Source organism: Polypterus senegalus, chromosome 6 (assembly GCF_016835505.1).
Source record: "Polypterus senegalus isolate Bchr_013 chromosome 6, ASM1683550v1, whole genome shotgun sequence".
Classification (NCBI taxonomy): domain Eukaryota; kingdom Metazoa; phylum Chordata; class Cladistia; order Polypteriformes; family Polypteridae; genus Polypterus; species Polypterus senegalus.
In genome coordinates, this window is record NC_053159.1 from 27,115,648 (window position 1) to 27,132,486 (window position 16,839).

The 16,839-nt window shown below is 41.4% G+C and overlaps 2 protein-coding genes across 3 annotated transcripts in view; one reads left to right on the plus strand and one right to left on the minus strand.

The window, feature by feature from the left end:
• Window positions 1–16,839, minus strand: part of ppih (peptidylprolyl isomerase H (cyclophilin H)) — a 122,872-nt gene that overhangs the window by 19,889 nt on the left and 86,144 nt on the right. For both annotated transcript variants that reach the window (XM_039755670.1, XM_039755669.1), the window contains exons 4-5: window positions 12,833–12,877; window positions 1,005–1,047 (exon numbers count right to left, since the gene is read on the minus strand). In XM_039755670.1, the coding sequence (XP_039611604.1) occupies window positions 1,005–1,047; window positions 12,833–12,877 (88 nt within the window). The remainder of the gene's footprint in view (window positions 1–1,004; window positions 1,048–12,832; window positions 12,878–16,839) is intronic.
• Window positions 8,498–16,839, plus strand: part of LOC120530895 (probable G-protein coupled receptor 160) — a 34,215-nt gene continuing 25,873 nt past the window's right edge. The window contains exon 1 of the mRNA XM_039755666.1: window positions 8,498–8,671. The gene's annotated coding sequence lies outside the window, so the exon portion shown is untranslated. The remainder of the gene's footprint in view (window positions 8,672–16,839) is intronic.

Consider the following 16,839-nt stretch of genomic DNA (forward strand, 5'->3'; position numbering starts at 1 on the left):
TGTTGATTTGGTGGGACACTGAGAGTGATGTTATTTGCCCAGCACACCACAAAATAGAAAATTGCACTGACAATCACATAGTTATGGATGTTAAAGAGCTCAGCCTCCTAAGAAAAGGGTATCTGCTTGCCCTTATTCAGTTCCTTTGTGTTATTAGACCAGTCCAGCCTGTTAGCCCCCTCTGACAGCCTACCACAATAGTACTTGTAGCAGTGCACCAGCTTCAGATTCACTCTCCTGATAGTGACTAGGAGTAGATGTGTTTAGTTGTAGTGAAAGTCAATAAGCCCTTCCTTGGTTTTGCTGATATTGAGTTGCAGGCACTTCTAAAAGTTCTTCACCTGACTCATCTCCCTTATCAATACACCCCATTAGTGCAGAATCATCTGAGGATGTCTGCAACTGACATGACCTGTGGTTATATTTATAGAAATGGGAACAGCAAAGACCAACACAACACTGATATACAGTCCACAGCAGTCCAACCCCAAATTGAACTCAATGTCTTCCGTGCAGATTTGTCCACTAGGTGGCAGCAGGACATTAACTGCCCCTTGCCATTACAGACACTAATATACTGCAAGCTAGACAATGAATTTTAGTCTAACATAGGACTGCTAAATATGCACTATAAGGAATCTAAACTCTGCTTTGGTTGAACAGTGAGGGTAACAGCACATTTATCTTGCAAAACCCCAACACATAAGCACACTTGGGAAATGTGCTCAGGTACACTACCAAGATGATACATATGTCAGTAACAAAGTCAGAGAGAGCCACAACAGGGCATGACTTCATGTGGCTGTTCTTGAAGCCATGACTTCATGTGGCTGTTCTTGAAGCCAAAGAGAAAAACACACATCCATCAGTATGGTATTCATGTAGGACCAATCTAAAAAGAACAGTGTTGATGTTTTTAAAAGGTGCAAACTCCAAAGAGACAAAAAAGATGATGTTTGCATTTCTAAAATAAAGTTTCATACCTGAAAAGAGCTGTTACTTACATTTACAAAATCCCCTCCTTGAATCATAAAATCCTTGATCACCCTGGAGAATAAAAAAGTAAAAACATTTCATTACTAAAAAGTGTTTTATACTGGGGAATCGATGGATTCGGACACACAACCATCTGTAATTCACCCATTGCTATGTCCTTGTACCCCACGCAGCTTCAGACTTGAGATGCCCACTCAACACAGCCCTGACTATACAATTACATGATGTTACCTAGTTAGCAACATGCGGTCTGCAATGTAGGGCTCATGCCTTTAAAAGCATCGGGTGACAAAAAGGCTTGGTTGCACACTCAGGCTTTAGAATTTCTTAAGAACAAATTGTTCTGAGCGCCTCCAGCCCTGCCCATTTAATGGCATCTTCAGCAAACAGGTGGATCAACAGATCACATTCCTCATGCTGAGTAAGATTCAGTTCTGCTAAGCAAGTTAGAAAACACATGGGTTTGGTGTCACTCCACACCCAACAGAAAACAAACCAAAAACACGTGCCTGCAGAGTTTTCCTCTGCTGATTACATCATCATCATCTATCCATCCAGCCTTCATGTCTGCACCTGGTTGTCGTCTGTGTGTAGTCTGCATGTTCTCTTTGAGCCCGTGTAGATTATCGCTGATGTCTGTCTTAGATTATTTTGATATTTCAAATTGGTTCCATGTTAGTGAGTGCGAGAGTTGCCCATGCAATGGATGGGCATCCCTGTCTTCATGTTGCCATGAAGGGGTTTGGCACCCTGTAACCAAGCAGGTTTCAGAAAATTGTTACATATGAATATTATACGAAGCAACAGGCAAGAACCCCCAGTATCTCCCCACAAGCAGAATAAATCCTAATAGTGTTTAAAGAGGAGAAGATCACAGGGTGAAAAAACAAAACTGCAAATTAAACAAATGACCAAGCAAAACATGCAGCTCCACTCGGTCTTGTTAAAAAGATTATTTTCCCTCAGGATGGTTAGTGAGATGGTGGCATCCCACCATCCCAAACCATAATCAAGCACTCTCCCTCTCAGATTCGTTAGTTGCCCCCTCAGACCAGCCAGATGATATACACCCTCCAGTGTATTCTGTGTCTACCAGGCAGGGTGCCAAACCACCTCACCCTGCTCTTCTACACCCACAGAGGCCAGAATTTTACTGCAGTATCCTCTCAACTGCAGAGTTTCTCACTCCAGTCTGGTACGCTCACTTCTGCCACTTGTACTGTACTTGTGAATTCATTTTTTCATCCCTATCCAAAAACTCAATGGTATTACAAAAAATATTTAAATCAGATGTTGGGTTGCTTATATTCTGGGTGGTAGGTGATACTCCAGTTGGCAGGCTGCAACTATATTTATTGCTTGGGGCCTGTTGGATTGTTCTTGAATGAAAGACAGTACCCCTACGTGATGACTCACAGTACATACATCACTGCTGTACAGCCTCCATCCAGCTCAATGCCCAATCAGAACCAACATGTGCCAGAATCACAGACATCCACAGTCCTTTGTCACCATCTCCTAGACTTCTTATCACATCCTACAGGGAGTCTGTTCTAGCCCACTCCATGGTGAGATGGTTTTGATCAACTTTTCTTGGGCTTCTGACTGCTGAATGGTCATTATTTCGGTGGTTCACTTAGTCTGGCCATTCACACGTTCTGATCCACCATTGTATGCCTAACGTGTTGTTGAACTGTTCAAGCCAACCAGCAGAATGATGCTGTCTAACAAACACTGTGGTAACACAGACACAATGCTGGTATTATTTTTCAGGATGAGGAACCTCTTCAGGCAAAGAGGAAGAAATGAAAGAATGCTGACATTCCAGTTTGTGGCTGGCAGCCAAGTAATCAGCTCACAATGAAAGTACGTGGTTGGGGCATCTCAGTAACTGAAGTCTAGAAAGCCGCTGGCAAGGTCAGTAAACTGGACTGGCAGGTTCTCGGTCTTAATACTATTTTTGCTTTTAAGGAACAAAACAGCTTCAAAACATCACTGCTATGTCCAGGACAACAGTAGTTTCCATTACAGTCAGTCCACCACTTCTTACTATTACAGGACTTCTCTTCATCTCACCAAATCATCCCAGGCTCTGAGCTTTGTCTTGTAGTGTGAAAAAAGAGGTCCTAATTCTCCTCTAATGGAGAAACCAAATTGGGAACCAGCAGAGTGGGGAATGAAACTGTGGCAGGGAAGGGTCTATGAAGCAGCATCTCTTGCAGTTTTTAAAACAAGCCTTGAAGTTACAGAAGTAAAGGCTGACCATGTTCTGCCACCTCCATCTTCCCCTACTGAACCGATTAGGTGTTTAAGGCAGAGGATGGGAAATCTCTGTACAAACTGGCCGTTACAAGGGCTCTATAAACAGAACACTCACCGTTAACCAAGTTAAAATGGTAAGGTAGTGCTGGACCAGTAGGTAGACAGCTGTGAAATCAGATGGCCAAAAGAGTGACAGAGAGCTCTCCTTTGTAAGTCCTGCTGGTCAAAATAAATTAGTTGTACCCAGGTAGGAAACTACCTGTCACTACAGGACAGGGGCACTCAACATAAGGACAGAATGGAATTGTGCAAAAAGAAACAAGCACTAATAGCAGACTAAGAGGTACTTGGGGAAAACAATGAGAAGTTAAGGAAAATGACACCAATTATCTGCTAACTGAACAAATATGCAGGCTTTTGAGGCAGCTCAGGCCCCTTCTTCAGACAAGTTGTAGTACAGAAACTGGAGTTCTCTGTGTTTATATATACACACTAGGAAAGAAACAGCATTCGATAACCTTTAATGGGTCATCCTCAATGTCAAAAAAAACAGATCTCTCCAGCCTAGGATTTTTATAAGATAACTGTCCAGCAGTCTTTTGAAGATTTTGATGAGCTTTCCTTACAATGTGGATCTGTAATCAAATCAACTGGGCCAGTCAGAGAGATGTAAACAGTCCTCATATCTGGGCATAAAACTCTTGTCTCTATTTCAACCATGTTGTAATGTGTTATATTTTAGTATCAGTTTAACTTCCCATTGCCTTCTCTCCTGGTAGAAACTTCAGAAACTCCTAAACTGATGCCATAACAAATCACAAAATGAGCTAGCAAGGAAGAAACACAAAGACTGGAAGCTGTCTACATTTCCTTCAGTATGAAAAGGGAACACTAAACTCGGAACAAATAAAAGATGGGACTTGTAAGTTTGGGATGTACGTTTCCACCGCTGCTAAATGAAAACAGTCCAGCCACCCAACTAGGGAGACCAGCAGCTGAAAAAGATGACCAACTCTGTCACTCATACATAGAGAATCTCTTTTCATATTGTGGATTTATATTAATGAACATGAAAGATGATTTGAACTGAAGTCAACGCACTCTAAAGAGCTTAAAGGATAAGCCTGTCAAGGCAAAATTATTTCTTTACATTCTTGGTATTTAGTAATCTGCTGCATAAAATCGCATTCTAAAAATTGTAGCACATTATTTATATACATTTTTTAAAAATTAACTGGTCTGCTGTTCTGTTTTATAATGGAGTTAATTTTATGTCCCAACGTGGACTAAAAGTCTTCAAACTTAATACTTTGGATGAATCCGTCCATTTTTTAAGAGAGAATTGTATTGATGCACATCTTGAGATTAAGTTATGACCAAGTGCTGTTTCTGACTATTAAATGTTGATGCCCAGATGTGAATGGCTGTAGACAACTAGACAATAATAACCGGGTGGAACTTATTCTGTTATTTCTGAAAGATATTTCCAGATGCTGAAGTAGTCAAGTGAGAGAAAGACTGAGCACAGACATAGTATACAATCAAGTGACAAGAACTGAACAGATGTTATGGACATGTATTTACTTCTAATCAGGTTGACGTTTAGTTCAGACGTTTTAGCATAGGCAGACTGGTGGTGTGCAGGGGCCATTCCCACCTCTCAGCAATTTCACAGCTCAATCGGTTTGATCAGACACTTTGCCTTTTTCTTTTTGTTTATATTGTGCATACACACAACATACCATGTAAAGTGTGGTGTGCAGGTGGCTGGGCTCTTTCAAAACGGTAATGCTTAGTTTAAAAATACAATGCAGTGTAATCAGCTCAGATTTATTAAGTGTATAAAGTACAGTGGCATTCTTGAGTGTGCTGATCACTATGGCACAGCCACTCAGTGTGGCCCTCACTCTACTGGCTATGTAAAATAACAACATAGACTAACTGGGGAAAAGCAGGCACTGTTTAAGAAAAAAAAAAAACAAAGCATCTCGGGTTGGAGTTGAATTCTGTTTTGTTAAGTTTGACTTGATTGTAGGTAATGTTATCTATCTATTATATAAAAAAACCTGGGACAAGACATGACTTTTACAGGGAGATATTTTCACATCCCGTGAGGCGAGACTTTGTGACAAGCGATTTAACCACTCCTGGGGCCGGAAATAAAAGGAAAAAAGAGTAGATGACAAAGTAGAACGTCGTAAAGCATTCAAAAACATTGGTAATGTTTTGATGCTGTTTTGTTCCTTAAAGGCAAAAATAGTATTAAGGCCGAGAACCTGCCAGTCCGGTTTACTGAGTTGCCCCAACCATGTACTTTCATTGTGAGCTGAGTACTTGGCTGCCACATGCAGAGCAGGTTAGAGATAAGTACTAAAATTCAAAAGTCTCAAAAAAATGATAGTAAAGATTGCATTAGGGCAAACAAACAAATTATTTCTTGGTGAAATAACAGAACAGCAAAAAGAGATCAAATATATTTTTCGGAATAAAACTTCAAGTCGAAGACTTGTAGATCGCCTAATTCGTGTTGCCATCACGGAAAAGTAGTGTTTCTTCTCAATGAAGAGGCGTATATGTTAGAATTCAAAGATTTGTTGCTTGGTGAAAGTGAAATTCACATACACGTGCGGCAGAGACGCAAAGTGGCTGGCGTGTATTGCAGGCCGGGGGTGGGGTTGGGGGTTGGCAAGCGAAGCGAGCAGGGGGTGAAGCCCCCTAGATTACTGAAAAAAACTAAACAAAAAGATGGCAAATGTAACTGCTGAAGAAACAGAGGCCAAAGTAGGAAATTACAAAACAGGTTGGGGGGCTGTCATGTACGATGCCCACAAGCTAATGAACCAATCAGAGTAAGCAATAATTCAGCAATTTTATGCAGATTCAGTAATCTATAATATAACTCTCTGTCTCTGTTCTGTGACCATTTACATACACCTCTGCAGAGGGAACTTTCTTAGTAGGCTGCTATAACAGGACGCTACCTCTTCATGAAGAGATGATTGAAGATGCATTGAACAAGCTTCCTCCTTCCTGGTTCTTCAGGCTGATTATTTATATTAATAAGAGGTCCTAGTTGAGGACAAAGTTTCTTTCTTTAATATATTTCCAGTTTATTTCTTCCACACAGAACATAATGGCTGAAGAAACAACTGCAGAGGCAAAAGTAGGATATTAAACAGAATACTGTATAACTTTTAGGCTATCACAACTCTATGCACAATGCCCACTGCAAGCAGACAAGTAATCAAAAAACATCGCCTCACCTTGAGAAAATATTAATATTTCATAAATAGTAAATTTTATAAATGTTTTTCTTAGATCAAAACCTTGTCTACTTCAAAGGGGACATTTTCAGTAAGTTTTAAGGCTTTTTTCACATTGGGACATCATCATATAACATGAGCAAGATAGGGTTTTTTTTTTATATAAAGTATGATTCACGTTCATGCAGCAAATTAGTAAATTTATCATGAAATAACATTGATTTGAAAAAATATCAAACTTGTCCTTTAATAATCTCTGTGCTTGTATGCAGAATTCTGAAACAAGGACTACAGCCAGGCCAAGGGACTCCATGAAACATGAGTAGCTTCACTGAGGATCCCAAGTCAGGTCTTTAAGAATAATACCAACATATTAGTACATTTTCTGATTAAAAATATGTGGACACTCAGACATTAATTCCTTGTGCCTGCAAAACATTTTAGTTTTTTGATATCACTGAGGCTTGTGTTGTTTGAAAGGAAGGAAGCTGTAGTCCATCCATATGTCCGTCTTATGAACTTTTCAGTTAAAGGAAGCTGATGCTGTCCAAGCAGGGTTGGGAAAATGTGTGAACCAATGGTGAATGGTGTGCTAACCCATCACAAAGCACAGGCACTCATGCCAAGCCAATATTGAACCTAACTTGTACATGTTTAAGATGTGGGAGGAAAGTGGGAGAACATTTAGAACAACTCACCTAGACACGGACAGCAAGTACAAATTCAATAATCAGTGGCCCATCAGCATTACTAGTAAATAAACAGAAGTGATGAAAGCAATAGAAGACCAACCTTAAGATGAAGACGACCAACCTTAAAAGAAGACCGCATTAGATGAGGGGCAGGCAAAGTTATCCCCAGAGGGCTGTCGTGGCTGCAGGTTTCTGTTCCAAACTGATTGCTTACTTCAAAGCCCACCCTTCCCAATAACAGACCTTATTTAATGTGATGGCTTGTTTGTGTTTTCCTTCTGCCACGTCATGTCATTCTTATATTGTGGATTTTGTGGTCCTTTACAAGGATATCATCCAAATGATTTGTAGTCTGAATTGTGCAGGTAATTCTCAGCCCTTCATGTTCTTCTCTTCACTTTCCTTCCAAATATCGCATTAAATCAGGTAGTTCCTGGTAAATAACACCCCAGTGTAGATCAAAACAAGGTAGATGGAGAACTGCTGGTTCCTTTGGCTTTTGCATCTTACTGCTTTTTAATAATCAAGCACGGTGAATGGAGCAGTTTAGGACGACAATAACCAATCAAGATCAGACAATCGTCACAAGCAAGACAACTAAAATGAAGCAGAAAGATGCCACTTGAGCAACAAGTGCTTCAACAGCAAGACTTGAATGTAGTTGGAACAAAAACATCTGCAGCCACTAAGGCAGTCCAGAGCCAAGTTTGCAGACCCCTGCATTAGATAATGCAGTATTTATTTATTTATTTATTTATTTTAAGTGTTTCTTCCAATTTATTGCTGTTTCAAACAAACTGTTGAGCTTTGTTTTTTTAAAGAAGCCTGAAATATGTCTCAAGTGCCTCTAGTCCCACAACCTTGTGAGAGGATTGGCAATTTTTAAAAATGCTTTACTTTACATACTGCAAGTTTAAGACTTTGCTCTGGTCAACATCCATTCACGCAGTAAACCTGAAGCAACAATCAAAGCATCTTCATGTTACAGAGTGTCATTTACATTGAGGAATCACACAGAGGCAAGCAGTGAGAGGGCAGTGCAGGGCATAAAGATTCTACCTGACGGCCCTTTTAAAGCTTCTTTGAGGCCTGGAGTTTCAGCAATGGACCTGAAGACTTTCACATCACTTTTTTATTCTCTCCAAGCATAACCTACAAAAATAAATGTGTACAGTGGTAGGCCACAGTTGTATAGCTGAATGGGCTTGTACTGAAACTGATTACATTTATTCATTTTAGTACAACATGATGCCAATTTAACCCTTTCCTCCTTTTTCCCCTCAGAAGCGTCATCATGAACAAAATGAGCCGGAAAGAGATGCCAGCACAGTTACCATGGAGGAAGCGGTGTGAAATCAGACACCGGCCTTTCAAGGGGAGCAGCGTCTCCACGCCAACCTGCCTCAGTAGGCTGCCCGCACAGTTTTATTTGGTTTGTTGCAGCAAACAGGAGAGCAGGTACACATTACTTAACAATGGATCACACAATGGAGGGTGGGGTTAGGTTGGGATAACAGCAAAACAAGCTTATTAGTTTTGAAATGTGTCCATTCTGTGTGCACTATGCTTATGTCAATCAGTATTTAGTCGTGCTGTCAGTTTAAAAAAAAATACATTTGAGAATGCACATAAAATGGCATCAGCACCAAGCACTCAGCGACAAGTAGTTCTCTCTATTTTCTTAATCTGTTTAATCCAATATGGATTTGCAGGGAGCAGGCGTCTACTCGGGCTGCATCTGGCACATGGCAGGAATCTCAACTGGATGTAGAAGAGGTGAATGAAACAGAGACATTCAAATGCAGCAGATGCTGGTTCATCCCACATAAATAGGAAACGCGCTATATAAATAAAATATTACTATTAGTATCTTGCTCATCACAGAGGTACACCTGTAGTCCTTAAAGAGCTGCCATAAAAGCAAATTCCACCTTCTGTTACGAATACCCATGCAGTTAAATAAAAGATTAAAGTGTACAGAGCAGAGCCCAAAGCACTCACTTCTTCCTCACTCAGGGTAATGCCAGTTACGTGGTTTTGCAACACTGCTGTTAACCAATTAGCTGTAACGGCACGTCCTGCTGTCCCTCGAAAGAAGGCTGTAAAACTGGACAGGCGCAGAGCGCTTACAGGTGTGAGCACAAAAGAAGGATGAAAAAATGAATAAGTAGCTTATACGCCATTGTGCTTTTATGTACACTATGCTTCAGTGCTTGTTGTGTGTGTGTGTGTGTGTGTGTGTGTGTGTGTGTGTATATATATATATATTATATATATATATATATATATATATATATATTATATATATATATATACACACACATATATACACACACACACGTACACGTGTAGGCTTACATAACTCCTTATTGAAATTACATGACGCATTTAAGCTGAGAATACTTACTTAGGCACAATATTTTGAGTAACCACTTCATATTAATTTGGAATTCATTTTTATGGCTTTTCTGTATAAAGGATTTTGCTCTGAAGGTTGCTGTAGACGGCCATGTGTAAAAACTAGCAACAATAAATAAAAAAAATATAGATCTGAAGTTTGACAAGGGGTGGAGATGGAGGAGATGGCACATGTGCTTACACAATGAAACACAGCACGGTAATGCGGCTATAAGCACACGTCTGCCTTAAAGTCTGATTTCTGCAAGCAGGTTGTCCAGACTGGACTTTCGCCTGTGTGTTTATTACTAACTACATAGTTGCTACATTCATTTCCACATGTTGCTTAGTTCTATGCTATATCTGTTGCTTGGATATACAGACAATGGATTCAAATTTGTAAAATCTAAAAGTGAGCCGGACCTAGAGATAAGGGGAAGTATTTACTCTGCTGTCAGACAAGCTCTCTGTTCTCAAACCCACTCCAGGCCTGATGGAACACTGGCTTCAACAAATGCCATTTTCAATGTTGCTGCTCTTCTAGACCAGCAGCACAAAGGATATTGCATGTAGTAGTCGTAGAGAGAGCATTCTTTGCATGACTTATATGAGCTTGAATCTTAAACAACAGGGCAGCTTCTCAGCTGGACTAGCATGGTACCCAACTCAGGCCAGCACCTTCCTTCCTGTTGCCCTGTTCTAGAAGACAGTAGTGCTATCGCACACTGAACAGTCAAAAGTCAATGTGTATTGATGATCAGCTGCAATACTCATTTTACTCAACATGTCTTCCTACTCTCCAGCAGCTGTTCAGTCCTTTTTGGGAATCGGTGAACAAGACAGGTTTGTTGGGCTCTATGGCTGCCAAAGTCAAGACAGGAATAACACAAAAAGCAGTAAAGAGTTACATAGTTTTCTGACTCAACCAGTCTATAATGCTCCTTTGCCAAAAAGAATCAGGCGTTCCAAAAGCACTGGGAGTTATCAGACTTTTATCTGACTCTGAATTTTGCTTAAGCCAAGCAGCCAGAAGATAATTTTTTGTACCTGAATTCAGTCAGATAATACGTTTTTTAATCTGCCTGCCATTATAGAGATTTAGATGAGTGTCGACATAAATAGAATTTACTTGTTAAAGAACACAAATTATGGGGTGGATGATCCAAATGGCCCTAATATAGCTGGCTGTCATTTCTACAGAGCTCCTCCATTTTTATTTAGCTAAGCACTGAGTCATCATCATCAGCAAACACATAGGAATAACATGAAATGAACTTTAGACAGAAGAGATGGATGGGCTTACAGTACCGGCTATTAAAACACAAAGAAATGTCCACTGAGTGTTACTGATAAACTGAACTGCATGAGCGGGGTTGGCATGGAGCTCATGGAGACTCTGCACTGCTCTCAATGTTATTTCAAATCAAATTCAAATGATTCAGTCAAAATGTCTGAAGAGACACTTTCATTACTTATGCAAAATGGATGCTGTACTCCCAGCAGGCAAAAAGCATGAACATTTCTGTGTCTACTGGAGCATTTTACATACGTGCAAAATGAGAGGAGTTAGGGCACGTTAGTCTACATAAGATTGACATTTTAGGAAAGAGGCTTTTGTTTATTAGGTGATGTGAAAAAATAATTGCCCCCTCTCTGATATCCTCTGTTTTTGTATTTGTCACAACACATGGCTTCAGATCTTTAGACAGAATATAATAATAGACGCAGGGAAACTGAGTCAACCTAGAACACCTTCACTAAATTGCTACTTCATGTATTTAAACAACAAAGATATCCAACTCCTGTATTGTCCATGTGAACTGTTCCCCCAAAGTTACTCAAAACAGCTGACCAAAGTTACCTCGGCCGATTGGACACAGCCAGATCTAAACCTCAGCACATACTGACCCTGACCAGGAGACTGAAGGGGTCACCACAAGGTTTCTTGGACAACACTAGGCCTTTGTAAAAGGAAATTCCAGAAGAGATAAGGAAATAAAGTTATTGAATCTAACAAATCAGGAAAGGGTTATACAGCCATTACCACTAAATGGAGAGCACTAGAACAGTGGGTGGATCTTCCGAAGTAAAGTACAACAATAACGTATTGTGGAAATTAGAGGATGCCAGAAAAGGATCCAAAGAACTGCAGTATTTTTTGAATAATATTCTATAGACAAACAAAAGTAGGCCTGGAGGACACGGGTCCAACTATGTTTGACATTTGACTAAGAACATCATAGCTAGAGTAAAGATGAACATTGTAGAGTGATGCTTTGCTGCCTCTGCAGCTAGAAGACTTGCCATCATTGAAGGAAACACAAATTCTGTGCTTACCAGAATATTCGTAAGGAGAATATTTGGTAATCAGACTTTGACATAAAGCTGAAGCATAGATGGGTTGTGCAGCAGGACAAAATCTCAAAACACAAAAGCATGTTTACAACTCAGTGGCACAAGAAACAAGTCTAAAGCCCTGGAGTGGTCTCATTAATCTCCTCACTTGAACCCAATGGAGTTGATTTGGCAGGATCTGAAACAAACATTTCAAGTTCTGGTTTAAAATTCCTCAAAAAACTGATGTGAAAGACTGATATCAAATTAAAGGAAGTGGCAGTAGCCAAGTATTGAAACTCTAGGGCCCATTACTTTTTCACACTGATGGCAGTGGTGTTGGATTACTTTCTTGACTAAAGAAATGAATGCCTGTTCACTCAGGATCCCTTTCTCTAATACTAAATTTTGTTTAAGGGTCCAAGGTCACCGATTGTGTAAAATATGCAAAAATGGAAGATAGTAGGAAGGGGGCACATACTTTGAGGTTAAATTGACACTTAAAGATACACTTTATGGTTCTGAGTGCTTTATTAGACTTTCAACTGCATGTACAGCACAGACCTCATACGCAACCACAACAAAACGCACAGCACGCTGTTCCTCAAAAGCAGAAACAGAGCTGCCTTTAGGCCATTGGAAACAGGCTGCTGTCGTTGTATTCACATTTTCGTTTACAGTTGAACAGACAAATCAATTTTAGTAATGACCATTTTTCAACCAGTGAACTAAATATTTCCACTTTAGACACTAGAACCTAAACATTTCATGACTCTGATTTAAACAGCAGCATTTCAGAGTTTCAATAAGGCTGCTGCAGCAAAACGTACAGGACCAAAGCATCAAGAGACAAAATCCCTCCTGGAAGAAGCTAATAAATCCACCCACCTGTGGAAGGTGCTGCCCTTGTAGCCAATGGGGACCCCATCTTTCCTGTCAAAAAAAAAAAACACAAGCAAGAAATCAGGCCTACTGAACACAAAGGCTGCTGTAGAAGACAGATTGTGGTCTCCAAATGACTCCCCAGCAGTCTGCCAATCAGAAACGGTTCCAGAAGAACCGCCGCATTTCAGAAATATAATCACTTTACCCACTTTTCAAATTAGGCATCATGGCAATTGGTTATTCTAAGTGTTTATGTGCCATCTGCATTCTTAAAAGCAAACCTGACTTTCCCACCCCAAAAAGGTGACTGGCAGCTACTTCTGGAATCCCACTGGTTACCTGGCAGTCTCCTATGAGGAAAGTCAAAGTTGGGGTCTGCAGATAAGGGCAGACATATCAAGCCATGGAGGTCTTCCAAAAAGGAAGTACAGCAAGAGATCTGCTTTCAGGTTTTGATTTTACAGTGATCCCCCGCTGTATTGCGGTTCAGCTATCACGCCCCGCTACATCGTGGATTTATTATTATTATTACTAGGGGGCTCCGCCTCCTGCTTTCTTTGCCCACCCACCCCCTGTGTGCCGCCAGTGTTCTGAAAGGAGGTGGGGGTGAGGGCTGAACGCATGCTAAGGAGAAGCGGGCAGATCATCTGCTGGCTTGCTGCAGCTGCAGAATTCCGCTTGTCGTTGTTCTAAGAGCTGGGAGCCCCTGAAGTTTGTCTACCAAAAGCATTCCAACAACTGTTAGGTTAGATGTCAGTGAACTTGTTTTAAATTGTTTGTAAGTAGCGTGTGACGTGCAAAAGTCACCGTCACGGGTTTTGCTTCCCAAGGTTGTAATGTCTAGTCTTGCGTGTCATTAAAGTATCTCTCTGAGATGATCAGGTCTCGTTCACTTCGCTCAACCAGCCCGGAGGTGCGCGCTACGTTCTTGCCACTTCATGAATCTCCCGCTCACGTTGTGAAGGGGGGGAGCTGAACGCTCGCTAAGGAGAAGTGGATGGATAGGCTGCTGGCTTTGCGCTGCTTCTGCCAAGATGCCTGTTCTGCTTGTCACTCTGCGCATCGATCATTTAAAAGCCTGTACAGCAGCTGTCCTTATAACTGCCTTGTCTTGCGTGACATTAAAATGTCTCTTGGGGGAATGTCAAATTGTCTTTTGAGATGATCAAGCCTCGTCTCCCTGGCAAGATTTTTTTTTTTTTTTTAGAATAAAGAGATGTTACTCATATCCTTAGCCCAACATCCACATATATGTGTTTACAAAGTGTGTTTTAATAAGTTTACATGTGTTTGAAGCGTGTGGGAGAGGTATTTTAAGGCTTAAACGATAAAAAAAATGATTTATACGGTCTTTCCATGTCACGGATTTTCACCTATTGCTGATGGGTCTGTAATGTAACTTCCACGATAGGCGGGGGATCACTGTATTTTCATGTCTTTTTTTTCCTGCACTTGAGAAAAATCAACATGAACAAAACAGAAAAGCAGGCCACAGATGATGAGAATTCCTCTCGCTGCTTTGCTCTTTTCAGCCCTAGTTGAGACAGAAGTGCAGATTGCAATTTAAGAAAATGAAATGCAAATACCCGGAAAGGAAAAAAAAAAAAATAAATTGCCATCTACCAAAAACAAGGAAGTGAGTGCCAGTTGGAATTTGAAGACTCCTATTTACTGGGCCAGGCCTGGGGAGGGAGATGAAGGCTGGGCTGCACTGTCCGTATAGTGTGTCACATGATGGTGACAGGAGAGGAGTGTGCCATCCGTCACCAAACAGCACTGTATGGTCTCTCTCAGAGTATGTGAGCAGTGTGCCATTATTCTGCCAATCGTGGAGGTACATTGGCATTTTACGGTGTCATCTCTCACTTAATAGCTGTTTTCTTCAATATTCAGTTCACTTTTTAAAACCTGTAACCCTGAGTGTTTCACTGCAGTTTAATGTAATGGGGCTCCATATTACTTTAAATCAAGTGCCCTCTGGTTGTGTCAATGATTTCTCATTGAGGAGACATACAGATGCCTGTGTCTTTGCATTTCAGCCATTAGTGTCCACTCAGAGTTCTACAGTCCACCCCCTGCTATGCTGTTCGTGTCTGCAGTGCTACATGGATCTAAAATTTAAAATTTATTTCTTACAGCAAAAAAATATTTCATGCTTAAAGGGTCTGCTGCCACCAATGGCACTAAAAGCTGCATCACATTCTATTGACCATCACTGAGATGTTCCTTCACCTTGTTTGGAGTCCACCTGTGGTCACTTCAACTGATTAGACAGGATTAGGAAAGGCGCACGCTTGTCCAAAGATGGTCCCACAGCTGACAATGTGTATCAGAACAAAAATAACAACAAGCCATGAAGTCGAAGGAATTGCCCGAAGGGCTCACAGACAGGATTGGGTCGAGCCATAGATCTGCAGATGACTACAAAAAATTTCTATAGAAGGGAAGGTTCCCAAGAGTGCAGTGGCCTCCATAATTCTTTAATGGAAGAAGTTCTGAATGACCACAGCTCCTCCTAAAGCTGGCTGCACGACCAGTCTGAACAATCAGGTGAGAAAGACCCTGGTAAAAGAGGTGACCAGGAATCTAGTGGTCACTTGGGCTGAGCTCCAGAGAACTTGTGTTGAGATGGGAGAAACTTCCAGAAGGGCAACCATCACTGCAACTATCCACTGATCTCAGTTTATGACCGTGTTGCCAGACAGACGGCTGTAAAAGACACATGGAGGCCTGCTTGAAGTTTGTAAAAAGGTAGCAAAAAGGACTCTCAGACTGTGAGAGGTTAAATTCTGTGGTTTGATGAAAGCACCGTTAGCGCCATGTCTGGAGGAAACCAGGCACCATTCATCACTTGGCACAGCACAGTACCATGAAAAGGAAGAAGCATGGTGGTGGCAGCATCATTCTGTGAGGTTGGGGACTGGGAGACTAGTCAGGGTCAAAGGAAGGCAAAGTACGGAGGTGACTTTAATGAAAGCCTGCTCCAGAGTGACCTGCAGTTGAATGCAATGGGGTTCCATATTACTTTAAAATAAGTGTCCTCTGGTTGTGTCCATGGCAGAGAATCCTCAAATGCAGACGGGTGAAGCGTGTCAAGTCAAACCCATGAAGACTGCAGGCCATAACCACTACCAAAGGGGGGCTTCAATGAGGTACTGAATACTTGTGTCAATGTGACATTTTATTTTTAATATAAATATGCAAAATTTTCTAAAAAATCCTGATTTTGCTTTGTCAGTCAGGTGTATTGAGTGTTGCTTCAGCTCAGGTTGGGGAGCATGACACATGACAAAACAGCTCAGGATCTCGGTTGGCAACCCCCCAGCCAGACACTCTATCCAGTCCCAACCCCGGAAATGACCCTCTATCTGTGATGATGCGGGTTCTGCTCCATGCTCCCATCGGCTCTTTGGGAGCCCTTAAACCCAACACCGTCGATAATGTCACCAAGTTGAGCTAAGCAGTGAGGCAACAATAACAAGGTGATGATGTAAAAAAAAAATGCATAACTGCTTTTATTTAAAAACAACAAATCAAAAACAAAGTGTCCACAAAGTGCAGTGCTTCAAAGTCTTCATCAAATAAATAATCCATTAAAAGAAATGTGGAGGTTTAAAAATACAAAAACAAATAGTCCTTTAAAAATGAGAGGTTAAAACCGTTGCTGGAAGCATTCTCAAATCAATATGCCCGGTGCTCGTCTACACTAGCGTCTCACCTGCTTCTCCCGGTTGGGCTTTGCAACAGGCGAGACGCTCCCTCTGCAGCTGCCCTTTCTCTCACTCACACAGGTCTGAAGTCCTCCCGATCCTGGCTTCGGTCTGGCACTCATCCCAGGCCCGAGACTCGGACTCCTTGGTTTCCAGGACGGCCACACCAAGGACTTCACCTCCAAGCCTCCTGACTCCCGCCGCCACCCCAGCCTTACGCGGAGTCTCTTCTTCTTTGGTCACTCCCACTACATGATCGCTCAGTGGGAGCGACTTCTACTTCAACTCCTGGGTGTCAGC